At 38.4% G+C, this 26,522-nt stretch overlaps 3 protein-coding genes across 8 annotated transcripts; 1 reads left to right on the forward strand and 2 right to left on the reverse strand.

Annotated features, from left to right (window-relative positions):
- Positions 1-198: 198 nt before the first annotated feature.
- Positions 199-4,223, reverse strand: LOC137727555 (putative UDP-glucuronate:xylan alpha-glucuronosyltransferase 3). Of its 3 annotated transcripts, none has more exons than XM_088678770.1 (4): positions 3,736-4,223; positions 2,496-2,702; positions 1,601-2,238; positions 199-1,401 (listed from the first exon to the last, which is right to left on the reverse strand). In XM_088678770.1, the coding sequence occupies exons 1-4, from the start codon at positions 3,798-3,800 to the stop codon at positions 392-394; spliced, it is 1,920 nt and encodes a 639-aa protein (XP_088534896.1). In that variant the 5' UTR covers positions 3,801-4,223; the 3' UTR covers positions 199-391. The 3 variants fall into 3 exon arrangements, with proteins under 3 accessions (XP_088534896.1, XP_088534897.1, XP_088534895.1); XM_088678771.1 differs by having other exon boundaries at positions 199-1,404; positions 3,920-4,071; XM_088678769.1 differs by having other exon boundaries at positions 199-1,404; positions 3,736-4,070.
- A 3,572-nt stretch (positions 4,224-7,795) lies between these two features.
- LOC137729304 (putative UDP-glucuronate:xylan alpha-glucuronosyltransferase 3) lies at positions 7,796-12,143 on the reverse strand. Of its 3 annotated transcripts, XM_088678619.1 has the most exons (5): positions 12,034-12,143; positions 11,764-11,885; positions 10,995-11,201; positions 10,126-10,763; positions 7,796-9,156 (listed from the first exon to the last, which is right to left on the reverse strand). In XM_088678619.1, the coding sequence occupies exons 2-5, from the start codon at positions 11,820-11,822 to the stop codon at positions 8,126-8,128; spliced, it is 1,935 nt and encodes a 644-aa protein (XP_088534745.1). In that variant the 5' UTR covers positions 11,823-11,885; positions 12,034-12,143; the 3' UTR covers positions 7,796-8,125. The 3 variants fall into 3 exon arrangements, with proteins under 3 accessions (XP_088534745.1, XP_068324306.2, XP_068324308.2); XM_068468205.2 differs by lacking the exon at positions 12,034-12,143 and having other exon boundaries at positions 11,764-11,968; XM_068468207.2 differs by lacking the exons at positions 10,995-11,201; positions 12,034-12,143 and having other exon boundaries at positions 11,764-11,912.
- Positions 12,144-13,704: 1,561 nt separating this feature from the next.
- LOC137729114 (vacuolar protein sorting-associated protein 45 homolog) lies at positions 13,705-20,130 on the forward strand. Of its 2 annotated transcripts, XM_068467944.2 has the most exons (13): positions 13,705-14,015; positions 14,121-14,322; positions 14,428-14,507; positions 15,281-15,508; positions 15,733-15,858; positions 15,987-16,067; positions 16,156-16,297; positions 16,415-16,593; positions 16,784-16,939; positions 17,279-17,386; positions 17,467-17,588; positions 19,028-19,159; positions 19,618-20,130. In XM_068467944.2, the coding sequence occupies exons 1-13, from the start codon at positions 13,926-13,928 to the stop codon at positions 19,673-19,675; spliced, it is 1,704 nt and encodes a 567-aa protein (XP_068324045.2). In that variant the 5' UTR covers positions 13,705-13,925; the 3' UTR covers positions 19,676-20,130. The 2 variants fall into 2 exon arrangements, with proteins under 2 accessions (XP_068324045.2, XP_088534370.1); XM_088678244.1 differs by lacking the exon at positions 16,784-16,939 and having other exon boundaries at positions 13,795-14,015.
- The last annotated feature ends 6,392 nt before the right edge of the window (positions 20,131-26,522 follow it).

The following is a 26,522-nucleotide window of genomic DNA, read 5'->3' on the forward strand; positions in this document are numbered from 1 at the left end:
GGGATGTGAGAGGGAAGTGACCTCTACAAGAAGCAGATGGCTCTCTTTTAGAGCAAATATCCTTTGTTTGACAAGACTATATTCTAAACTACCGTAATCTAATCGGAGGGAGTTTCAAACTTGAATTCGAGGGACTACAAAGGTAAACAATTGTGCCAATAGTTCTGAAAATTTGGAACAAGAGAGGCACTAGCGAACTTACAAAACAAATGAATGCCGCCTGGATGGAAAAGTTGGTATAGGGAAATACGAGTACAAAATTTTACAAGAAAATTGTTGAGCTATACCAAGTAAGGAGATACACTTTTCTTTCTCACATTCGTATCGATTTATGTCATGGTGACGGTATTCAAGTATGAAAGAAGAAAACAGGTCATGAAGGAGTGACCGATCAAGTAGTGAGTGCTGGTAGTGTGGGAGTAACAATTGCGTTATCTGTCCAATTTTTTTCACCCCAGTGCCGTAACATGTTCTTCCAGGAGCAGAACTCCTCGTTGCACATCTTCAAACGCTTGTCTTCGATCTTAATTTTCCAGTGACCATCCGTGTAATTTGCTTCCTCCGCTTGCCTCCGATCCCACTCTAGTCCCGCCTTTTGCTCTGTCCGAAGCAAACAGAACTTCTGCAAGTTTCCTGGCATAGCATCGTGCACTTTCCACCACGTTTTATGCGCAACATCACTCGCAAACTCCTGCATGAAATCCGCGTTCCAATTGCAGTCATAGTCGCGGAAGCAAAGCCACGGTTTGTTACCAAGGTAATGGAGGACATAGAGGATTGGAGGGTCAGCTTGAAAGAGGTGCGTTTTCATTTGCTTTATCTCCGGCTCATCACCTTCCCAGAAATGTTTCAAGAAGTTCATGTGTTTCGGAATCCTGTGCCACCATGTATATACCTCATTCAGATACCCCTGGTCACCACCGTTGTAGGATACAATTTCGTTGATATGGTCCATGAGCAGCTGGAATGTACAATTTGAGGGTTCGACAACCATCACACCTGAGTTGAACAAAGTAGCATTATTTCCTGTGGCTGATATTTCTGGCATCTGAAACAGGAAGTCGATATTCCTGAGTATAAGCATGTCGGCGTCAATGAAAATGATCTTGTCGTAATCAGTCAACTGCCAAAGACGGAACTTGCTGTAGTTCCATTCGTTGTAAGCTTCGGCTTCAGCTTTAGGGTTCCTGATTCTTTGGATTGTGTGGATCTTCCACCCTGCAGCCGCCAGTCCTCCTCGATGATACCGAGTGATTGTTTCATCGACCAGTATCACAAGATCTCGTGTTGAACCAGCCATACGGATGCTTTGAGCTGCAGCAATGGCTCCACAAACATATACATCTGCAGAGTGTAGGATCGTTGCATATGCTTCTCGGTTGGGTCTTTCCGAGTCAAAATCTTCTGTGTACAAACATGTATCTGATCAGTTTTCAAGTATAATGCAGTTACAAATTCAGCAAAATTTCAAAGTAACCATGAACTTCTCGGTTGGGGCATACCAAAAGCTGTCATTGCGACAAAACAACTCAAAAGAAAATTCCAACTTTGAAACAGAAGAATTGAAAAAAGCAACACAAGACACTGTTTTAAATCTTACCTTTAGCCTTGAGAGGAACTGCAAGCTCACATGATCCTACAGGGAGCTGTAGCTTCTCTCTCAAGGTATTAAGTTTCGGTTCATAGAGCCATGCGTTCCCTTCATGTCTAACAAGATCTTTGCAAGTGAATAAATTTGGGATGGGAAAGCAGTCGGTCACCAAAAGTACATGCACCGGGTGATATCCTTGGGACAAGGCCGCCAGCCTTGCTGCTTCAAGCTGCAAGTGCAAACGAGCCACATCTCTTGACCAGCTGCCTGACTTGTTGCAGGGAAGCTTGACAGCAGCCAGATCGAGCGGTGAGCTTTCAGGAATTTGAATCTTTGGTAGAGAGGGACAAGCAGGAACTTCGGATTCTTGTTCTTCGTCTATCCATTCAGGATACAAGGATTCCCATGTTACGTTGTTTGGCGCATGGTTGAGATGCAGAACAACCTGCTCAGAATCTGGAAAGAGCTCCTTCCAATTGTCAATCTCGTTGTCATTAAAGTTTAACAGGCCAATTCTCCGATAATCATTTTTGTGAGTGAGTTTTTCAACAAAATCCAAAATTTCATTCCAGTTTATCTGTAAAGATGATACATAACGTAAGTCTGCAGGAACGCTCATTCTCATCCATCTGCGTTGAGAAGTTAGCCTGCAGCCAATAAACTTGTGTTACAACTATTGCCACCGGAGAGCGATAGAAAGAAACCGAAGAAGAACAAAAGGCAATGCCCTTTTGCCTGTTAATTACGAACAATACATTTTCCCCGGAAGAGGAAAAGTGTAAACTTTCAAAAGCCTCAACATCAGAAAAGAGACAAATGTTGAAGCAAGAAAATACCTAATTATGAGTAAACAAATACCACAAAATAACAAGTGAAAGCAAGGTGGTCAGCGCATAGGACGTACTGAGATACAGAGCTGGAGAGGTGATCTGTATTATAAACAGCAGAAGAGAGGAAGAGCGTCACAAAAGTCCCGAATACAAGAACGATCAACACCAGTTTCAAGGTAGGTTTGCAGTTTAAGATTCTTTCTTGAGCATGAAAGTGGAGGGCCTTTTCAATATCTTTAAGAACTTTGTTTCTCTGGGGCCTTCTTTTGTTGGTGTCTTCACTGAAACACAAAAGGGATTCATAACAACATGAGCACATTCTAAATGGCAAGCAAACGATGGTACGAAGAGCAACAAATGGAATTGGAAAAACTGTCTATAGCAGTAAACAATTGGATGCCACTGGAAACAAGTTCCGCTCAGAATTCTACTCAGAAAGACAAAAAAAATTCCGCAATCAACTCCACCGTACGAAATACATTGGAAACAACACAAATATGAATGTTCTACGTTGCATTCAGCACATTACAATTAGAAGTGCTCATATCATTTGCAAAAACTAGATCCCGAAACTTCGATTTTGAAATCTCAAATGCACCATGATCATTGACCATGACAAAGTAGCTAAATCCCCGGAATACATAACCTAACATGATCATTAAACATGATCATTGATATCAACTCTCCAAAACATTTCGGACTTTATCAAACACTACTCACAGAGCTGCATAATACATAAGCTGCACGATTTTCTGACGATGCTACCATACACATCTCAAACAGTGTAAATTGGACCTAATTATTAGCAAGACTTTACACTTAATCATAACAAGTACAATATCCATCATAAAATCTTCTACACCACTGTTCATCCTTATCTTAGGCCAAAATTTAGTGCTGAAAAAGAAAACTCTACCCAATTTAAAAAATCTAGTTTCATCTCTTGATCTGTATACACTATACATTCACATATATGTAACGGAAAAAAAAAAAACCATCTAGTGAAGTGGTAAATCAACAAAACCATCAATAGCTTATGTCATCAGTAGTGAGTTGATATCATTATCGCCAACAAAACATATCAATATGTTCTTGATACAGTTTCGAGTTCGTTCTTGCAAAGGGATTTCTTACTTGCATGTTTATTATTCTAAACTATGGAACTAAAATATCAAACACTCCTATCAAAATGAAGTCATTAATCACTAAGAAAATGCAAATTTGAATTGGGGGGAGAGAGAGAGAGAGAGAGAGAGAGAGAGAGAGAGAGAGAGAGAGAGAGAGCGAGAGAGGGAGGGAGGGAGGGAGACTGACTGAGGTGGTGAAGAAAGGCGGTGTCTGGGTTCAATGGGACTAGTAGTCGGGGAGGGACCTCTCATCTTTTCTGCTATTTCAACTGAACAATTTCCTCGTTTGATATATAAATACACCTATATATACATATAAAAGAAACAATGAAATTCAAAGCAATAGAAAGACTTGCAAAAAAAGGATTTACAGTCGTTATAAGAGCTCTGTTGTGTGATGGGATGGAGTGAGTTTGGTCGGCCGAGTGAGCTAAGTCACTGAGAGACAGACGAAGTCACGAGACGGTTGGTCAAATCGTGGAACTTGCTTTGGCTTTGCCTTGCGGGTTGGTCATCCTATTCTGGTTTTTGGTACACACCTTTTTCGGTCTTATTCATTCCTCATCAGTGCCACAGTTTTTACGCGAAGTTTTTCATTTGGTTTGCCTCTCTCTCTCTCTCTCTCTCCCCCTCTCCCTCTCCCCATGTTGGAAGACATTTTACGCAATAATGATTAATCATGAAGAAGAGTAGGCTCAAATATAAAGCAAACCTACTCTGCAAACAGTCAACAACAATTCTTATCTCGTTGTTATAACATTAAAAAAATTGACTGATTAGAAGCTTCTGTGTCGCGTCATTAGTTCATCTATTATATTTATATCATACGAGCTTAATTTTGTAATCGAAGTACAAGAGATCTCTCTTATACGTATCTTGAGCCAAAAAGGTGATGTGGCACCAAAGCAGAGGCGGTCTGAAGGCAAGTTAAATAAAATTTGTGCTTATTTAATATTATTAAATTGAGAGTCACAAATAATAAGAAAATGGATGCATATCAGTGTTATTGTATGCATGGGCAAAGCTACATAAGGGCGAGGAGGGGCAGCCGTCCCTTCCCAAGCCGAAAATCAAGGCTAGGACCCGTGGTTCCGCCCTTCTGGTCTCATCTGGTTTTCTGGTGTCCTGGGTTCCTGCGAGCAGACTCTCTGTTTTTTCTTTTTCTTTTCAAAATACTCAAGCTTTGCATTTTGCAGCTACTGAAAAGTAACGAAGAAGAAGGGTGAGAGGAAGAAGATAGATTCTCTCTCACCCACCCCACGTGTTGTTTCAAAGTTACCCACTTTGATTTCGTTTTTCAACTATTGTACCCAATCAGTTTGGGCCACATAGCTAGATATTTAATGTGCTGATTATATTGAGATTTGTTTTGTTTTTTAATTATTGATTGATTAATTTGCCTACTTTTTCAATATTTTTTTAGCCACATTTTTCACACTATTATTTATCTTCAAATTTATTATAAATTCATAAGAACTTTAAAAAAATATTTTGTAAAGTAATACGAATTTGTAATCATTTGAATTTTTATTTCCTACTGTCAAATGCAACAAAGTAATAAAAAATTTGTCAATATTTTTATATATTAAATGTTTTATAGTCAATGTTCTTACATATTATATGTATATAATAAATAGATACTTATTTATACAATATATAATAAATTTTTTCAAATTCATCTAATCCGTCTAGGTCAGGTTATGTCCAATTCCTATTTCGAATATTTTGATTAGTGCAAATTCTCTTACAATATTCCTCGTAGTTCACATTTTTTCAGAACCTTAAACCGTTTAAATTTCCCCTTCCCTCCGAACAATTTATGTCTTCGCCATGTATGCATATCCTTCCTTCATTTTGGTCAGAAATCTTCTTTAATTCCATGCCATTCCTCTGACCAAACCGAAGCCATGTGTCGTTCTTTCATCTGGCTTTAAGCATTTTTAACATTACTTTCCAAGCCACGTCAGTTAGGTTATGTTGTCACTGTCAATTTTCTAGGTAACATTACAATTGTTATTTTTGTTGTTGTGGTGCCACAAAGCCTCTCCAAATTATGTGGAAAAAAAGAAGAGAAAAAATGGCATGTTTAAATAATTTTGTGGTGCATATACTTCGGGAGTATAGGATCGACTTGAATTGGTTAACTAAATAAATTTAGAGAGGTGTTTTCTCTACACCTACTTTTACCTGTCACATACTCGTCTTAGTTATCAATCGTCGGAACGAATGAATTGAAGAAGATCAATGGACAAAAATCAACAAAGGTGTGTGAAAGGTAAAAAGAAATGTATGAATAGCCCTATTCTAAATTTAATGTACTGAAGTGAATGGAAGAAACTTTTAAATTTTGAATTTAATGAGATATCTTATTCAATAAACTTTAAACGCCAAATGTAACACGTAAACGCATTTAAATGGACCAAAATAGCGTGCTTTCCTAATACACCTCAAATCGAAACGAACACATTAGGTAGAATATCGCTCAATTCAAAACAATAATTATAAAACATTTTAGACGTGCTTATAGAATAAAATAGACAGCTAATCTGTATGTCAACCCTTTCCTAATTTTTGGTTAAAATCATCTGCATATTTATTAGCATTGCTCAGATAAGAATTCCGAGGCTTATCAAATTTTAGAAGGCCTTACCTTAATCTGACCTTAAATATTATTAGACTAATAAGATCTCATTAACTAATGGCTGGTTAAAGTGAGTGTTTTCAAAAAAAAAAAAAAAAAAAAAAAACAAAGGTGATGGTGATGTGATAGACACTTAACACTAAATTACGTTAATACGCTTTGTTTGGTATGTGGTTTATGTTAATTAGCAGTGTGATTAGATGAACCTAACCACTCACACCCCTTCTTGTTAAGTACCAATGTTTGGTAATGGTTTATCCATGTTAACTAATTAATGACATCTTACCCTAAACAACCAAGCTTTGTCTTTTATTTTCATTTTTTATTCATTTCTTTATTTTGGGAATATGTGGGGTTGGTATTATTTTTATCTTTTATTATTGCTTATTAGTGTAGCAGGTGACCCATCAATAATTGTGGTCAAGAAAGTTAAAGAATGTTCCAAAAAGAAGTTTCAAAAAATCAAATGATTTTAGGAATGAATCATGGCAAACTTTTGATTCATCAACAACTCACTAAAAGAGAGAAATATTTTTGGTAGGTTACATTGCACCCATCATATGGAGAATTTCTTAGGCTAGATTCATTGGCGGAGCTACAATTTAAAGTTGATAGAGCTTACGGATCTACGATAAATATCGTGAACAAAACTAAGAAAATGGTAATGTGTTAGTTTTTGCATGAAGAAATTCTTAGGTTAAATTTAGGGCATAGCATGATAGTAAGGTAATACTAAGAGCATCTTTACCGATTGATGGAAGGCAAGAACAAGGACACAAAAGATGCCTTCCAACCCAAAAGGCAACATTCACGAGTCCAAATTTGCAAGGGCAACTGGCATGCAAAACCTATCTAAATGGCTGAGCAAGATCGGGCAGCCTTTTGCCTGGAGGCTGGCTGACGTCAGCTACATGAGATTTTTTATTTTTATTTTTTTGTCAGACGCGTGTAACACATGTGCGTAGGAGAGTGTTCGACAAAAAAGTACAACGGTGGGCCCGCGACAGCAATTCAACAGCAGACAGCCCAACGGCTAGTTGATGTGGCTTCTTGAGGGTCCTTGGATTACCAACGGCCAGATAATTTAGACCGTGGGATTTCCAACCATAAAATCATTGCAATGCCAGTTAGGACACGTGGCTCGTTCTAGTGCGTTTGATTTAGATCGGTTTGAAAATCAACGGTAAAAAAAATAGAAAAAAAGCAGAACAAAAAAAATTAGAAAAAAGATGTGAAAAAATATACTGTCACAATCTCTAACAACCCATCTTATTCATTTCCCATTACAACTCAATATTCAATTTTATTACAATATTCTATATTTGTATTCCACTTTCCAAATTCTTTATAAAAAAATAAATAAATAATTATGCTTGTTGTAATATCATGCTTTTCCCTTGTATTTGAAATAATTTATTAGAATTGACAATCGTTTTATTCTCAAAGCATAAAAAAAATTAAAATGTTTGTGAATACTACTTGCACTTTCCAACCAAGTGGAGCTGCACAAATGCAAGTACTATTCCGAGTGAATAGTAAGGGCAAGTTACATGCTATTGCCCTTGCCATCCACTAACGGGTGGAGATGTTCTAAAGGACATTGAGGTTTGACCAAACAACCAATTAGCAATAGAAAAAGTAACCCAACTCCTAATCACTAGTAAGGTTTGGTAAACTTTTGATGCGGGACAATTCTTCATAGTAAGAACAGGTAAAAGCAACCAAACCCAGCTAGAAATTTAGAAAAACACACCGGACAACATGACACGCACCTTAAAAAAAAAACAATGACTATGAATTGAATTACAAGGAAGTTGTTGAGCTAGATACTAACTGATTTTTGGGAGATATACTTTTCCTTCGCGCATTTGTAAGCATGCATTGTGTTTTCATTTGTGTCCTCAGTATGAAGTACGAAAACGTGACGCAAAACAAGTCACGAAGAAGCGACGGATGCAGTGGTAAGTGTAGGTGGTGATAGAGTAGCAGTAGCATTATCGGTCCAATTCTTTTCACCCCAATGCCATAACATGCTCTCCCAGAAGCAGAAATCCTCAAAGCATGTCTTCAAACGCTTGTCTTTTATCTTAATTTTCCAGTGACCATCAGTGTAATTTGCTTTCTCAGCTTGTCTCCGATCCCACTCTAATGCTGCCTTCTGCTTGGATCGAAGCAAACAGAAATTTTGTAAGTTTTCTGGCATAGCATCGTGCACTTTCCACCACCTTCTATGTGCAACATTACTGGCAAACTCCTGCAGAAAGTCCACGTTCCAGTTGCAGTCATAGTCACGGAAGCAAAGCCATGGTTTATTTCCCAGGTAATGGAGGACGTAGAGGATTGGAGGTTCAGCTGCAAAGAGATGTGTTTTCCTCTCCTTTTTCTCTGGCTCATCACCTTCCCAGAAGTGTTTCAAGAAGTTCATATGTTTTGGTATCCTGTGCCACCATGTAAATACCTCATTCAGATAACCCTGGTCCCCACCATTGTAGGAAACAATTTCATCGACATGATCCATGAGCAGCTGGAATGTACAATTTGATGGTTCAATAACCATGACACCTGAGTTGAACAGAGTAGCATTATTTCCTGTCGCTGATATTTCTGGCATCTCAAACAGGAAGTCAATGTTCCTAAGTATAAGCATGTCAGCATCAATGAAAATGATCTTGTCATAATCAGTCAACTGCCAAAGACGGAATTTGCTGTAGTTCCATTCATTGTATGCTTCTGGTTCAGCTTTAGGGTTCCTGATTCTTTGGATTGTGTGGACCTTCCACCCAGCAGCTGCCAACCCTCCACGATGAAACTCACTGATTGTTTCATCAACAAGTATTACAAGATCTCGTGTTGAACCAGACATACGGATGCTCTGAGCTGCAGCAATGGCTCCACAAACATACACATGGGCAGAATGTAGGATTGTTGCATATGCTTCTCGGTGGGCTCTTTCCGAGTAAAAGCTTTCTGTGTGCAAGTATTTAGTTCATCAGTAAAATTTCAAAAGTATCCATGACTTAAGTAGCTTTCTTACGGGATGCAACCAAAGTCACTGAACCTACTATACATATGAGTTACAAGATGGAGTCTAGATTTAACAATAAAAACCCAAAAGTAAAAATAAAAAAATGATCTTCACAAATTTCTTCAACAACTAACGTTAAAGCTGGTCAGGTGGTCAGCACTAACATCAATCACTGACGTAGCGGATCTCCTTAGCATATGATAAACATGGTGCATCAGTTCTGTGGTTTACACATTCATACATCTATAGGGTTTTCAGTTGGATGACAATTTTGGACATCATGAATCATGCTCTGACCACGTGATGAGCCAGCAACTACAATCAGCAGCACTTAAGGATGTCATGCATTTGCATCATGCATGCATGTTGGGATGGACCTGCTGTACTTGACCCAAAAAAGTTGACTAAAACTTATAAACACCTAATCAGTTGTTATAACAATCTCTGCCTATGTCTGGAATGAATACACAACTTGTTTCAAGATTATTTAGTTCATTTGATGTGGGATGACCTTTATATAAGCAATATTATCTCCTTGGTGTGGGTCACTACCTACACCTCAAACTAACTCCACATAATCAACTAAAGATTTCTGAAACAACTACCAATTGAATTCTACGATGCCCAGCTATAACATATAAAACCTACACCTCAAACTAAGCTCCACAGAAACAACTATAGTTTTTTGAAACAACTACCAATTGAATTCTACGATGCCCAGCCACACAAAAAATGTGAAAATCATTTATGAATGAACTGAAATCTACATTTTAAAGGAATCCAAGAAAGTGAAATTTGAAAAATTAAAAGGAAATAAAAAAGAAAGAGTAATTAAAGAGAGGCAGACAAGCAGCTCTCGTTGCACAAAAACAAATTTTGATTAAAAAAGAATAAACTAGTTTAAATCTGACCTTTAGCCGTGAGAGGAACTGAAAGTTCACATGAACCTACAGGGAGCTGTAGCTTATCTCTCAACGTATTCAGTTTTGGTTCATAAAGCCATACATTCCCTTCCCGTCTAACAAGCTCTTTGCAAGTGAACAAATTTGGGATTGGGAAACAGTCTGTCACCAAAAGCACATGCACTGGGTGATACGCTTTGGAAGCTGCAGCCAGCCTTGCTGCTTCAAGCTGCAAGTGCAACCGAGCCACATCTCTTGACCAGCTGCCTGACTTGTTGCAGGGAAGCTTGACAGCAATCAGATCAAGCCTTGGTTTTCCAGGAATCTGAAGCTTGGGTAGGGAGGGACAAGTAGGAACTTCAAAGTCTTCCTCTTCATCTATCCATTCAGGGAATAGGGTTTCCCATGTTATGTTGTTCGACGCATGATTGAGGCGTAGAACAACATGCTCACAATCTGGCAACAGCTCCTTCCAATGGTCAATCTCAGCATCATTAAAGTTTAACAAGCCAATTCCCTGATAATCCTTTTTGTCTGCCAGATTTTCAATAGCATCAGAAATTTCATCCCAGTTAATTTCTACAGATGATATGTAACGTAAATCTTGAGCAACACTCTTTCTTGTCGACCTGTCTTCAGAAGTTGGGCTGCAGGCAGTAAACTTTTGTTACAAAATATTTCCACAGTAGAGCAGGCAAACCCAACAAAAAAAAGACCAAATCCCATTTTCTTTACAAAGAAGGGTGCACTGACTATATTTTTCCAGGTGGGGAAATATTTCTCGAAAACCTCAATGCAAAGAAGAAGTATATATTGAAGAAAGAAAATGGGAATAAAATAATAAGTAAAAGCAAGGTGATGAGCTAATAGGGATATACTGAGATACAGAACGGGATTTATCATCTGAATGATAAACACCAGGAGAGAAGATGAGCGTGAGAAAAGTTCCCAATAAAATAACAGCCAACACAAGCTTCAAAGTGGGCTTGCAGTTCAAGGTTCTATCTTGCACAGGAACGTGGAGGAACTTCTCAATATCTTTAAAATCTTTGTTCCTCTGGGGCCTTCTTTTGTTAGAGTCGTCACTGAAACAAAAAGGGATTCATAGCTACATGAGACCATCATTCAGTAAATAAGTGAATGCAATTGGAACCAAGTTCCACCCAACAATACAATCGATTGTTCAGCAATCAACTCCATCATTGGGAACGCACTCCTTACTGATATGTCAAAACAGCACATATATGAATAATGAATGTTCTACATTCCCATTGAAAGAACCCAAGAACCCGATCGCGAAAGTAATCCCTTGCACCATCACCATTCACCAACTATAAGCCGTTCAATTCAGACACAGTAAATAAACTATAACCTAATCATTACCCAAACTCCTCAATTCAAATTCACACTAAAATAATAAAATAAAAATCATAAATCATAAATGGTTCCAGACCCAGTTTCATCAAAATTCATGAATCCTGACCCACATTTTGAATCTTGAGTGCCAACACAAAAATTCAAGTGAGGGTTTTCTTACATGATCATTTTTTTGGAGTATGGAAATTAAAAATCGAACACTGTCGGCAAAACGAATGCAAAATTACACTAAAAGTAGTGAGAACATATATGGAGAGACTGGGTAGTGACCTGGCAGAAGCAGAAAGGCGGTGTCGGGGCTCAATGGGAGTTGGGGAGGAAGCTCTCATGGTTGCTGATTCAGTAGAAGAAGAAGCGTGGGGAGGCACCACCACCACCAGAGTCTGTTGTTACTGATTTGTGAAAACGACCAGATGGGGGGAATATTTGGCAAGACACAAAACAATTGGGGAATATTTTCTATAACATTTAAAAAAAAAAATATTATATATATACATGGAAAGAGACAAATCAACGAATTCTGCAAAAAAAAAAAAAAACCTGGGAATCCACGATCTGTGTGTGATGGAAGGACTCTCTCTCTCTCTCTCTGTGTCAGTATTATTATTGTGTGTAACGAAAAAGAACGGTCAATGCAAGTGTAAGAAAACGGCGAGTCAGAACAAGTAAATAAAATTGAAGCAATCCATATTTTCCTGTTTTTGTTTTTGGTCAAATAGTTTTCATAGTAAGTCTTTTTCATTATTCTTGAACCATTTCTCACCCACATTCACTCATTTGGATTAATAATTTAATTAATTCAGGATTCATTTTGATGTACTTTTAAAACGACTGAAGATTCTTTTAGACATAAAATATTTGGATTTCAAAAGCACTTGAAATGCTTTTTGGAAGAAGAAGAAGTTTTTTGCTTTTTTCAAAAAGCATTTCAGGTGTTTTTCTATAATTTATTTACGTTTTTACTAATGATAGATTCAAAAACCATTTTAACTAAAAATGCTTCTAAATGAGCCCTAATTGCATCTTAATATCAAAGAGCCTTGGAAATTTGTTTTCTTTAAGAATGTTGCGGTTCTAACTATTCCCAAAACCATGATAGCCACTTAGCACTACAATTTAATAATATTTTTCTTCACTTGTAAGTGAGAGCTATTAGGTTCAATTCACACCAAAGGCGAATTTGAACCAATTATTGTTATCCCATTGTGAGGCTTAGCCCGCACTCTCATCCCCTTTGTAAATAATATCATTTGTTAAAAATTTTTTTTTTTTAAAAAAAACTATTCTCAAACCACAGTAAAAGTAGTTTATATAAAAAAAACTACACTAATACTAAACCACGATAAGGGATTTGAGATTGGTGCTAAGCACGACTAAATTGATGCTCCCCATTTAGAGTATTATTAATCTCATCCCATTATCTTATTTTCCCACCCACCTTATAATTTCATTCACCATAATAAGTTAAAAATGAAAAACTCACTTTTCCCACCCACCCTTATTCCTAATATAACCTTTTATATATCTCTAAATTCTTTTAAATTTTATTTATTAGAACATATAGGATATATATATATATCTCTCTCTCTCTTTAACAAAAAAAAATGATAAAAATCCGTTAAAGAGAAGGGAGGAGTTGAAGAGAAGGTGGGCGTCATCGACACCGCCGTGAGGGAAGCGTGTGGTTGTGCACTTGTCGTGGTTATAATAGTGAGAACGGAGTGGAGGTTTTCTGATTTTTTTTCTGCTATTTTAGTTTTTATTGAAAAAAAATCTATTGCTTATGTGACAAAATACAATTGATTATTGTTTTGGTCCTTACAGTCGTTCTCTAAAAGGACATAGTTGTTAATGGAATTTTCACATTTAAGTGGGGTGGGAAAATAAGAAAATAGGAGGAGGCAGATTGTCTGCCCTCTTGTTTGGGTGTCTTTCCCATCCCCTCTTACTTGTGCGGTCACGGTTAAGCCACATCAACATTTTATATTCTTATTGCTTTTTGTTTTATTATCTCTATAAAAAAATTAATATAACTTAACAATGACCGCACAAAATAAGAAGGAATGAAAAGGATACCAAACAGGATGGCAGACAATCAGCCTCCAAAATAAGATAGGTTTAACACTCTCCTCATTTATAATAATTTAGTATCAAAAATGCTTTTATAAAAGTCACATTTTAACCTTTCACTAACAAAATGAGAAAACTGACGAAGGATGAGTTCAGGCTTATTTTTACTTTTACCCTCACTGCAAAAGAGAAAAGGAAAATATTAAGGAAAACGGCGCGTTTTAGGGACCTGTCCTTCACTTCTTCCTCCTTCCCCTTTCCCCCTCCGTCTTCTTAGATCTGCAACTTTTTCTTCTCCTACACACAATTGAACGCATCATCATCACAATCATCCGCTTCAGATCGTAGCCGTATATCTGAAAATGGTGCTGGTCTCGGCCGTAAGGGATTACCTGAGTCGGATGTTGCAGGACATCTCCGGCATGAAGGTTCTCATCCTCGATTCCCACACGGTAACAACCCTTTCCACTCTCGAAAAGTTTCAAAATTTTTCTGAAGCAATTTTGATCGAGTAAATAATGGGTTGTTTTTGTTTGTTTTGATTGATTGTGGCGTAGGTCAGTATAGTCAGCGTGGCGTATTCGCAATCCGAGCTTCTTCAGAAGGAAGTGTTTCTGGTGGAATTGGTAGACTCCATTTCCAAGTCCAGAGAATCCATGTCTCACCTCAAAGCCGTCTACTTCCTTGCACCCACTTCAGAGAATATACAGTATTTGCGCCGGCACTTGGTCGCTCCTCGATTCGGAGAGTATCACCTCTGTAAGTTTTGATGTTTCTTGATGTTATTTTGGTTATGGAGTGTGTTTGAAGGGTACCCAGATAATATTTGGAGCTTATTTCTCTTGGCATTCTGGAATTTTACAGTTTTCTCCAACATATTGAAGGATACCCAGATTCATATTTTAGCTGATTCAGATGAGCATGAAGTTGTACAGCAGCTTCAGGTAATTCATCATTCACTCAAATGCTCTCTCGCATGTTCGTTACGATTATCGGAAAATTTATGTATGTAGTAATGCACATTGCTAACTGAATTTGGACTTCCAATTTTATTTGGGATGCCAGCAATTTGAGAAATGCATCATAAGTAGTAAGTTTGTAACTAACAGCCAGAGAAATGTTCTTTTGGTCACCTAGTGACCAAGGAATGCATGGTCATTCATCCTTCGATTTGATATTGAGGTTGGATAAGAAATGAATGCGCATTTAATGTTTTAATCTCAAAACTTATTATCAAAGCCAAGGGTGAGGGACCATTCTGGGGTCACCTAGTAACCAAAAGAACGGGACTCACGTAACGGGAACATACATCTCAAGTAAGCTTATTATAGTATTATGTGGAAGCATGGTTTTTGTTTCACTCGCTTTTGTAAGGAAGTTGATGCAAAATATATTGTTTTTGTTTGAATATAGTTACTCTGTGCTCTGCCTGGTTGGAATCAGTTTTATTTCTGTTAAATCCTTGTTTCTTTTTTAAGAACTAATAGTAATAACTTCAACCGAAAACTAACAATAATAAATCCCTGTTCTAATGCATGACTATACAGATCAAATTTCCAGTAAAGTTCTCTTTTAAGATAAAGAAAAAATAAATTCTTGTGTAACATAGTGGTTATGCCATTCTAATATTAAACTTAACAATAAAAAATTCGCCATGAAACTGTACATATGGGTTTAGTTTCTCAGTCTTCATATTAGGTTTATCTTGGTCTTGCAGGAGTTCTATGCAGACTTTGTTGCAACTGATCCTTACCATTTCACTTTGAATATGCCATCAAATCACATGTATATGCTCCCAGCAGTTGTGGATCATTCAAATTTACAGCGCTTCTGTGATCAAGTAGTTGATGGAATTGCAGCTGTTTTTTTGGCATTAAAACGAAGACCAGTTATTCGTTATCAAAGAACATCAGATATTGCAAAAAGGATTGCGCAGGAAACAGCAGTACGTATAATATGTTCCAAAAAGTTTTGTATGTGGGCTTGTATTGATAGTACTATTTTGAATGTCAACTTTATCAGGGTTTTGTATTCTCCTGTCTCTCTTTTTCTATATGCTCAACTTTTTATGCATATTGTATGCCATATAAAGTGGATTTTACAGCATGCAGATTCTCTCCATGAAAGTCTGTACAGGGAAACTGATATTGCGTTTTGGGTATGTAACAGAAGCTGATGTACCAGCAGGAAAGTGGACTTTTTGATTTCAGACGAACAGAAATTTCTCCATTGTTGCTGGTAATTGATAGGAGGGATGATCCTGTGACCCCATTGTTGAATCAGTGGACTTATCAGGTAATTGTGTCACGACTAACATTTACTGGATGTGTGACATTGTGTCATCTTGATGCTTGCTTTTGAAATTACAATGGGACAAAATCATCTGAAATATAAACAGAGCTCATTTATTAATCTAATTTCAGGCAATGGTTCACGAATTGATTGGTATTCAAGACAACAAAGTCGACTTACGAAACATTGGAAATTTTCCAAAGGATCAACAGGTTGAGTTTTGTTTTCCCTGAGTACTTTAAGTATCTGTATTTGTAATTTTTCTTGCTAAACAAATACATATGGTATTGATGCTCATAGGAGGTTGTGCTGTCATCAGAACAAGATGCTTTTTTCAAAAAGAACATGTATGAGAACTTTGGTGATATTGGGATGAACATCAAGCAGTTGGTTGATGAATTTCAGCAAATTTCAAAAAGTAACCAGAACATCCAGACGATAGGTTCGTAGGATGCAAAAATGAAAATTTGAGAGTCATGACTTGTAGTTACTAACTGTTGCATAGCCCCACAGGGAACCGTTGTTGGTAACTAACTGTGTAAATTCATTATTAATGCAGAGGACATGGCCAAGTTTGTTGACAATTACCCTGAGTACAGAAAGATGCACGGAAATGTTTCAAAGCATGTGGCACTGGTAACAGAAATGAGTAAGCTAGTTGAAGAGCGAAAACTTATGGTAGTTTCACAGACAGAACAGGAGTTGGCTTGCAATGGTGGGCAGGTGGCAGCTTTTGAGGTACAAACTAAAACAACATATTTCTCAAATAAGCAAAATGAAACTGAACTTCGCTTACATTCTCTCTACCCTCTTTATTCCTCTGTGTACCATAACTTGTTCTGTTATTGACTTTGAGATAGCAACTATTTAACCATCATCGAAATTTGAATTCAGAAGCAACCATCTCTTTTTCCTATGTACATTGCAGGCGGTGACAAATCTATTAAACAATGAAAGTGTATCTGATATTGACCGCCTACGTCTTGTCATGCTGTATGCCTTACGCTATGAGAAGGAGAGTCCTGTGCAACTAATGCAATTATTTAACAAACTGTCATCCAAGTCTCCCAAGTACAAGCCTGGGGTAATGTAATCAAGATAGCTTCCTTGTTTGGATTCTTTCACCTCATGTCATTTTTTCCTTCATTTTTCTTTGGGAGGGAGTGGGGTCGCATATCTGTGTTTAAGTGGAAAATTTTAATTCCTAAAGCCTGACCCTTGAAGTTCAACAGCTACCTTCATTTAGATCATTGGTGATGGTGATTTTTATTTTAGTTTTGCTTATCCAATTGTTTTGGAGATTGACCCTTCTTTGGGAGGCTCAATAAGAGCAGCAATTATACCTTATGCTTCTAATGTACCTTTATTTTAGCTTCCAAAATTATTTCACGGGTTTAATAAATTGTCTATTGTGGAATTACAGCTTGTCCAGTTTCTCTTGAAGCAAGCGGGTGTGGATAAGCGAACCGGGGATCTTTTTGGAAATCGAGATTTCTTAAACATTGCACGTAACATGGCTCGTGGGCTGAAGGTTTGTTTGGGAAAGTTACACTCTTTCCATATTATAGGTTGTGCTTTATAAGCTTATAGATAATATCTTAAATGCTGTAGGGGGTTGAGAATGTGTACACACAACACCAGCCTCTTCTCTTCCAAACTATGGAAAGCATCAGCAAGGGACGGCTGAGAGATGTGGATTATCCATTTGTGGGAAATCATTTCCAGCAGGGCAGGTTGGTCTCTGAAGTCTTATTTTATTTCATTTTGAAGTACTTTCCCCAGGAAGTCAGTTTTAAGTTATAATTTTACTACTTTTGGGAATTTCATATCTCCAAGAGTAAAACCTCGAGGAACATTGAAATGAAGCTCCTGCACCCTGAAACCTGTATGCTATGCATGCTGCCGGGAGCCCATTTCTTGGTTGCTTCTTAATGACAGTTCATTCTTCAGTGTTGAGTTTACTAGTGAGATACATGAAAGAGTGGTTCTGTTTACACCCAAAATTCGTCTCTCGACAGTGGACACCCAAATTTACAAAATTTGTTTGAGGACAAATATATCCTTTTAACAAAATGACCAAAAAGTCCAAATTATGATTGATTACATGATTTTGAAGATTACTGTTAAGGAAACTATAATTTAAAAAGTCAAAAAGGCCTCAATTAAAAAAGAGAGAAGGAAAAGGGGTCAGGGAGGTTGCTGGGACATCATGGAAGCTAACATATTAAGATCCTAAACCCTACATGTTAAGATCCAAGGGTACGAATGTTGTCAAATATATGATCTGATCCTTAAAAATCAGAGGAACGAATTGCAAGAGTCTCATAGGTCGATACAACACCCACACCCGTCCTGCATATCCGTGGTCGCCAAACTTTCCGCTGAACAATCCTCACAGGCTGTTCTGCAAATCTAGGTACCTGATTGCCAAAACTTTGTCTTTGTTCCCACCTTCTCTTCGACCTCTTCCTCCAAATAAACTAAGAACTTAACCTTTGTACACTATTGCTACTGTTTTTTAGGAACTGACGGCATAGTTTGCCAGTGATGGCGTTGTCGGTTTAATATCATGATTTTTGTTTCTTATTATTCAGTTTTTATCCTTCTCTTTTAAATTTTAAACGAGGTTAATAGTGGGATTTTATAAAATACTATGGGTGTCCAGAGAAAGATAAATTAATTATATGGGTGTCAGAAGAAATTTGGTTGTCCAGAGAATACTAATGGGTGTAAAGAGAATCACTCTACATGAAATCAGTGCTTGCGGACAAGTTTGGAGGTCATTGAGGCCATACTACCTTCTGTAGACAGGATGACCGTCTAAAGGACCTTAAATTTAAGCACTGGTTTTCATGATTGCTTCGCAGTTCATAATTTTCATAATTTCAAACACTCCGTGTTAGTGTCCAGGTTTCTTGCTGGTTTCTCCTAGACATCTCAAATGACTTGGATATAAGCCTTTACTGGTTTTAATTATCAGCTGCTTGGTCGTACCTTTCTTTTTCTTCTCAAGTTACCCGACCTTGTTTCTGTCTACCCACTTCATTTTGTCTGGTTTAATCTCTAAGGACCCACAGACTACATTAATCTATGAAACTTGTCGTGGTGCGAGGGTAGAAAAATACAATAATTTGGATTAATATTCTAAATTACGCCTATGATCTCCATACAGGCCTCAAGAAGTGGTCATTTTCATTGTTGGGGGGACAACTTACGAGGAGTCTCGTTGTGTAGCTTTACAAAATGCTATGAATACTGGAATTCGCTTTATACTTGGTGGTTCTGTGATTCTCAATTCTAAAAGGTATGTTTCAGGTCACCGTTGTAATTTATGCAGGAATACTTGCATAATAAACTTATAAGTGAAAAAGAAGTTTACCTTGTCGCACTTCTAAAACTGTCTTTTAGTGGTCCGACTTGATATCACTCCTTTCTTATGTTGGATGTAAGTTTCAGAGTTTTGGCATGATAAATATTCACTCATTTGGGTTATTTCGTGTCGCCCTACTTGTTTGTATTGGTCCAATTCTTCTACAAATTGAGTTCCTAGAAGTTTTCAAGAACATGATAAATAAGCATTCACTTACACCTAAGCAATTATGGAAAATGGGAGGTTGTGATGATTAAATACTAGTACATTTTCTTTGGAGGTCTTGAATTATCTGTGGTAATTAGAGGGTATTCTAGTTAGTTACTGTAGCTACTTGAAATTGTCTAAAACAAGATGCCCTGCTTCAATTATTTCTTCGCTGGCAAATGCAGGTTCTTGAAGGACTTGGAAGAAGCTCAGAGACTAGCTCGTACTAGCAATGCCATCTGAGTTTCGGTTTCTGGTATGTCTAGCATTTGAGGACCGACGTGGATAAGTGGTTGTGGATGTATATGGGTGTTCTTTATGTCACTTGCTGTAATATAAAAAATTGCTACACGTGCTTGTGGGATCACCGAATCAACCCTCTGTTGCTGCGAGATGGCCTTTTGTTTACCATTTTGTGGGGGTCAGAACTGAAGGGAAGACGTATCCCATAAATTTGGAGGCTACAGCAGTTCCCACCCTCCCTCCGATAAGAACCGCCGAGAAAAACCAATTTTTCTGCTAACCAAGCCAGATATCCGTAGGTCTTAATTAACATAACATGTACTTTGCCTTGTTAAAAACATGCCAATACCAAGATCTTCCTATTCTTTTATACATACAGCTTGTATTCATGTAGTTGTACTTAAGATATTGTGAGAAACCGAGTGTAGATTTACAGCAGTGGTTTCTTGTTCCAATTTCAGCTTTTGGTGAGACTTTTTTGTTTTTGATACAACGCAACTCTAAGGATTGGGGAGTACGAGGGTTTTTTTCCCTTCTTATTAGGGTTAGGGTTACTTGGACTTGGAGGCCACGTTCATGTTTCTTTATTTTACAAAGTCATGTTCTCCTGGACTCCGTGGTCCAAAGAAATTATGGTCATTCATTGTTCGATCTTAATTTAACGATAGGTGGTCATTGAACTTTTGTTGTACTTTTTCCTCTACCAGTGGATTCAAATCAAATGTTTAGTGACCACAATTTTCTTGAACCATGGGTATTATTTTACTTTTATTTTACATCATCAAAGGATTTAGCTAATGAAATATTACATATACACCCTCAAACATATACATAAGTACTAGTATGTACAGCTTCTTTGTTGTAGATTGGGTGTATCGCAAGTTTGCCCCTATGAAGTTTTTGGTTATCCCAGTTTGGTTACAACACAAATTACATCCAATAAAAGATAAATGGGGCCAAACGGAAGTAACAATTCACAACCGTGAAGAGAAAAATTTGTGCGGAGTATAAATTGCCAACTGGACGTTGCTGAATGACACTTCCAATCTACTCAAAATTCATCACATGGAAATCTTAGATATAATCTTTTATCATTCTTTTATATTTAAAATTCTCATAATTATTTTTCCCACTAATTAATATGCACCATGAAATTAACCTTAGGTGGAATAGAAGGCTGTAGGAGAACCATGGTGTGAAGGAAGTAGATATAATTGTGAATCGGGGGATTAGATTTGGGTGATCAGTCAAAACTCACAGCTTTTGGTTTGCAGTTTTGAGGTGAAAGTGTAAATTGGGGTTCACGCATTGTTCTATGGATGGCTTTTGGTTTGCAGTTTTGAGGTGTAAGCGTAAATTGTGTTCACGTATTCTTTGTCATTATTAGCCTTTAAGTCACGTGAAAAAAAAAAATACTAATATAAAGATATTGTATCCTTTCTTTATATCTAAATAGAAATTTACAGTTAATTTTTCGTCTTACATTTTAGCATGCATTTTAACTTTTGTACTTGGGTTACTGATCTACTACGGTCTAGTATTTTTTTGCATGCATGGGAAAGTGAGAAGCGAGAGAGATGTCTGCGTGCCTTATTTTTGGTGGGTAGTTGACAACCTGCACGAGACAAAAAAAGACCAGCAAGAACCTGACAAGCTGTCATAGCTTCTCTTAGCTTAGCTAGCTTGAGAGTTGGGTGGACTTCAAAAACGTGAAATGATTAAGCTTGGAGGAATAGCAGACTAGGAGAGTGTACGAGACTTGGGGGAGGGGAAAGGGATAACGTGAAATGATTAAGCTTGGAAGAATAGCAGACTAGGAGAGTGTACGAGACTTGGGGGTGTTAGACGAAGTCCACCTCAGGATACTTCTCCCGTGCATTAAGTGTTAAAGATGCTCCTCATGCAGTGCACTGTGCTTTACAGTTTGCACTGTGCTTTACAGACTGGAAAATGGTTTACCACCTAAGGATGTATGATTATGCATAGTGGACAGCAAGGATGCCACTTCCAGTTGGTTTGTTTATTTGCATGCGTATGTAGTAAAACTGTATATAAAACTCTGCTGCAATTGCAGCAGATAACAATTGAATACAACAGATTGGATCCAAGTTTACATGGTTTCCAGAGCCTTTTTTGTCTAAACGACAAAGATCCTAGTCCTGTCATCCTTCCCAACATCGCTTCCATGGCTGAAAACAATGTTCCCGTTGCTCCTGTGGTCCAATCCAACCCCCAAACTCCTACCTTCCAGCCATTCTCCACTGTCGTCAATATCAAATTAGATAGGACCAACTACCCACTGTGGTTGGCACAAATTCTCCCTATTCTGAAAAGTAGGGATCTGATGGGCTACGTTGATGGCACGGTGTTATGTCCTGCAAAACATGTTGATGGTGTTGCTACTGTCAATCCTGCATACACAACTTGGGTGCAGCAGGATCAAATGATTCTTAGTTGGATTAATGGATCTCTCACTGCTTCTGTCTTGTCTGTGGTGGCAAGCAAAAGAACGGCTCGAGCTACCTGGGAAGCTCTAGAGCAAAGGTATGCATCCACATCTCAAAATCGCATTTTGTTTCTGAGAAATGCGTTGTTGCAGACAAAAAAAGGTGATCTATCTGTGGCGGATTACCTGGATCGAATGAATGCACTAGCTGACAACCTTGCCCTTGCTGGGCAACCTGTGAGTGACGACGAACTGGTTCAGATCGTGTTGAATAATCTTGGGCCAGCGTTCGAGATGACTGTGAGTGCTGCACAAGCACGTGACACTCCTATCACTTATCCAACTCTTGAATCCTTGCTGCTGACTACGGAAAGGCGACTGGCAGAACACAACGTTCCTTTGGTTGAAGGCACTGCTGTCAATGCCTTTGTGGCTTCACGAGGACGTGGTGGTGGACGTTCTCGTGGTGGAGGACGTGGCAACTTCTCCAACCGTGGTGCAGCTCCGAGAGGAAATAACTCTCGCAACAACAATCCTTTGCAGAATACCCAAGGTAATGGAGACAGGTTTATTTCTTATGGCGAAAGAATAGTTTGTCAAATCTGTGGTAAACCAGGACATCCTGCCCTTGATTGTTACCATCGCATGAACACTGCATTCGAAGGACGAATACCAACTGCCCGTCTTTCAGCAATGACGTCTTCACCTATCACCCTGAACAAACAAAAGAATGGCTCTTGGCTCCTTGACACAGGTGCCAACGCGCACATAACTCCTGATCTTCAGAACTTGATCAATCCCAAAGAATACAATGGGAATGAAGGCGTGGGAGGTGTAGGTAATAATGCAGGTATCTCGATTGCACACTATGGTTCAAATAAACTTGAAACTAATGCTTGCTCCTTTGTTTTACGAGATGTCCTTCACTGTCCTAATGCTTCCACCAATATACTCTCTGCCCATAGGTTTACCCTAGATAATGACTGTTACCTAATCATTTTTCCCCATTTCTTTCTTGTCAAGGACCTCAAGACACGGAAGATGCTTTTCCGAGGGAGATGTGAGAATGGGTTGTACCCATTTCCAAATGGCAGTGGACATTTCAAGCATTATGTATCTGCGTGTGTGGGTGTAAGGGTTTCGGCCCCAACGTGGCATGCTCGTCTTGGTCACCCTGCCAAACCAATAATTCAATTTTTAGTTTCAAATAAAATGGTATCTATTGATGGTGCCTGTGATGTACCCTTTTGTGAGTCATGCCCTCTAGGTAAAAGCACTAGGTTACCATTCAATATTTCCGAGTCTATGTCTAAATTTCCTTTACAACTTCTACATTCTGATGTGTGGTGTTCTCCCATTATTTCTAATGAAGGTTATCGTTATTATGTTTTGTTTGTTGATGATTATTCGAGATATTCTTGGATTTTTCCCATGAAACAAAAATCTGAAGTGTTTGAAATCTTTGTCAAGTTTAAAGCCAAAGTTGAAAATATGTTTAATTGCAAAATCAAAACTCTTCAATGTGATGAAGGTGGTGAATATAAAAGTCATGTGTTCCAGCAATTTCTTGATGTTCATGGTATTTCACAACGCTTTTCGTGCCCTAAACACCCTGAACAAAATGGTTTAGCAGAACGCAAACATCGCCACATTGTTGAAACTGCCATTGTCATGCTTTCCAAATCTTCCATGTCACATAAATTTTGGGTTGATGCTTGTTTAACTGCTACATACTTAATCAATCGCTTGCCAACGCGTGTGCTTTCAAACATTTCACCATTTGAGAAAATTTTTCAAAAACAACCAAAGTATGACATGTTAAAAGTATTTGGGTGTCGTTGTTTTCCCTGGTTAACACCATACAATCAACATAAATTGCAACCAAAGTCTAAACCATGTGTTTTTCTTGGATACTCACTCAATCATCAAGGATACAAATGCTTGGATCTGTCCACAAGACGAGTTTATTTGTCTCGCCATGTCCTATTCGATGAGGACTTCTTCCCTTTTAAGGGACTCATGTCTTCGTCTGAGAGTGTTAACCTGCCAGGTAACAATTTTTCACCCCCGTTATTATTTAACTTTCCCTTATCTAGTAATCCTTCCCTACCTGCTTTGCCTAATCCTAGCCCAAATGTTTCTTGTTCTATCCCACAAGTCACGACCTCTATCCCACAAGTTTCGACCTCTGTCCCATGTTCAGACTCCCTTCATGATTCCACCACCGTGCCAAATACAAACTTGTCCCCTGTTGAACCTAGCCGAAGTTTAGGAACCTCCCTTCAACCCAATGAGCAAGTATTAGTGGATTCTCAACCTGTGCATATTGATGAACCTAGTACTACGGGTCATTCCATGACTACTCGATTCAAGTCAGGGGTTATCAAACCTAACCCTAAGTATGCTATGCATGTTGCCGTTGATTCTGTGTCTGTTGAACCTACTTGTTACAGCCAGGCAGTCAAGCATGAGGAATGGCGATATGCAATGGTCCAGGAGTTCAATGCTTTACAACGGTGTGGGACGTGGACTTTAGTTCCATTTCATCATACCATGAATGTGCTTCCCAATAAATGGGTGTTCAAGATTAAAAGAAGAGCTGATGGTACTATCGAGCGTCACAAAGCTCGTTTAGTAGCCAATGGCTTTCACCAGAAAGCTGGGGTGGATTATAATGAGACGTTCAGTCCCGTGGTTAAGCACACCACCATTCGGTTTGTCTTGAGTCTTGCCGTGTCCAAGAAATGGCCTGTGCGCCAACTCGATGTGCAAAATGCGTTTTTGCATGGCCATTTATCTGAAGATGTGTTCATGCGTCAACCTTCAGGTTTCATTGATCAGCAGTTTCCCAACCATGTCTGTAAGTTGCAACGTTCACTTTATGGTTTAAAACAAGCGCCTAGGGCTTGGTTTCAACGGTTTTCGGATTTTTTACTTCAACTCGGTTTTGAAGAATCCACCTGTGACTACAGTTTGTTTGTCTTCAATAAACGAGGTGTCTATCTTCTCCTGTTAGTCTATGTTGATGACATCTTAATTACAGGAAATAATTCTACTCAAATGGCAAATTTGATAAAGAAACTTGGCAGTTTGTTTTCCATGAAGGACTTGGGACCATTGAATTATTTCCTGGGTATTGAGGTCCAATATAATGGTGATTCCATGCATCTCAGTCAGTCTAAGTATGCCTTAGACTTACTCACTCGAACTAAGTTTACTGATGTCAAACCTATTTCTACTCCGGTGGTGACTGGTCAGAAATTGAGTGCACATGTTGGTGATCCCCATGAGCATCCAGAAATGTATCGTAGTGTTGTTGGTGCTTTACAGTATCTAACACTAACTCGGCCTGATTTGTCGTACGCTGTAAATCAGGTGTGCCAGTTCATGCATTTACCAAAGAACACACATTGGGCAGCGGTTAAACGCATACTTCGTTACTTAAAAGCAACGTTTAGTCATGGCTTAATATATCGACCTGGAGATGCCACCTTAACAGCCTATTCTGATGCAGACTATGCAGGTAACCCTGATACTCGTCATTCTACTGGAGGCTTCTGTATTTATTTGGGCTCAAACCTTGTGTCCTGGAGCTCGAAGAAGCAGAAGACTGTCTCAAGATCGAGTGCCGAGGCGGAGTACCGGCAATTGGCTTATACTGCCGCTGAGCTCTCATGGTTACGATCGTTATATCGTGATCTCCATTTGCACTTGGTTCGACCAGTTATATGGTGTGATAATGTCTCCTCGATTGCTCTTGCTTCCAATCCCGTTTTTCATTCCAGAACCAAGCATTTGGAAGTTGATTTTCATTATGTTCGTGAGAAAGTTGTTCGTGGGCAGCTTTTGGTTCATTATGTCTGTTCTCAGGACCAACTGGCTGACATTTTTACTAAAGGGTTATCTTCGTCAAGGTTTAAATTTCTGGTTTCCAAGCTTCCAGTTGTCTCCCCACCAGTAAGCTTGCGGGGGGCTGTTAGACGAAGTCCACCTCAGGATACTTCTCCCGTGCATTAAGTGTTAAAGATGCTCCTCATGCAGTGCACTGTGCTTTACAGTTTGCACTGTGCTTTACAGACTGGAAAATGGTTTACCACCTAAGGATGTATGATTATGCATAGTGGACAGCAAGGATGCCACTTCCAGTTGGTTTGTTTATTTGCATGCGTATGTAGTAAAACTGTATATAAAACTCTGCTGCAATTGCAGCAGATAACAATTGAATACAACAGATTGGATCCAAGTTTACAGGGGGAAGGGAAAGGGGTAACGTGAAATGATTAAGCTTGGAGGAATGCAGACTAGGAGAGTGTATGCGAGACTTGGGGAAGAGGAATGGATACTCTCCGGATCCCTTTCATCAAATTCCCTCAATTAATCAATCTGAGTCCTTGAAATTTG

Source organism: Pyrus communis, chromosome 10, assembly GCF_041283825.1.
Source record: "Pyrus communis isolate YQ-2024b chromosome 10, ASM4128382v1, whole genome shotgun sequence".
Taxonomy (NCBI): Eukaryota; Viridiplantae; Streptophyta; class Magnoliopsida; order Rosales; family Rosaceae; genus Pyrus; species Pyrus communis.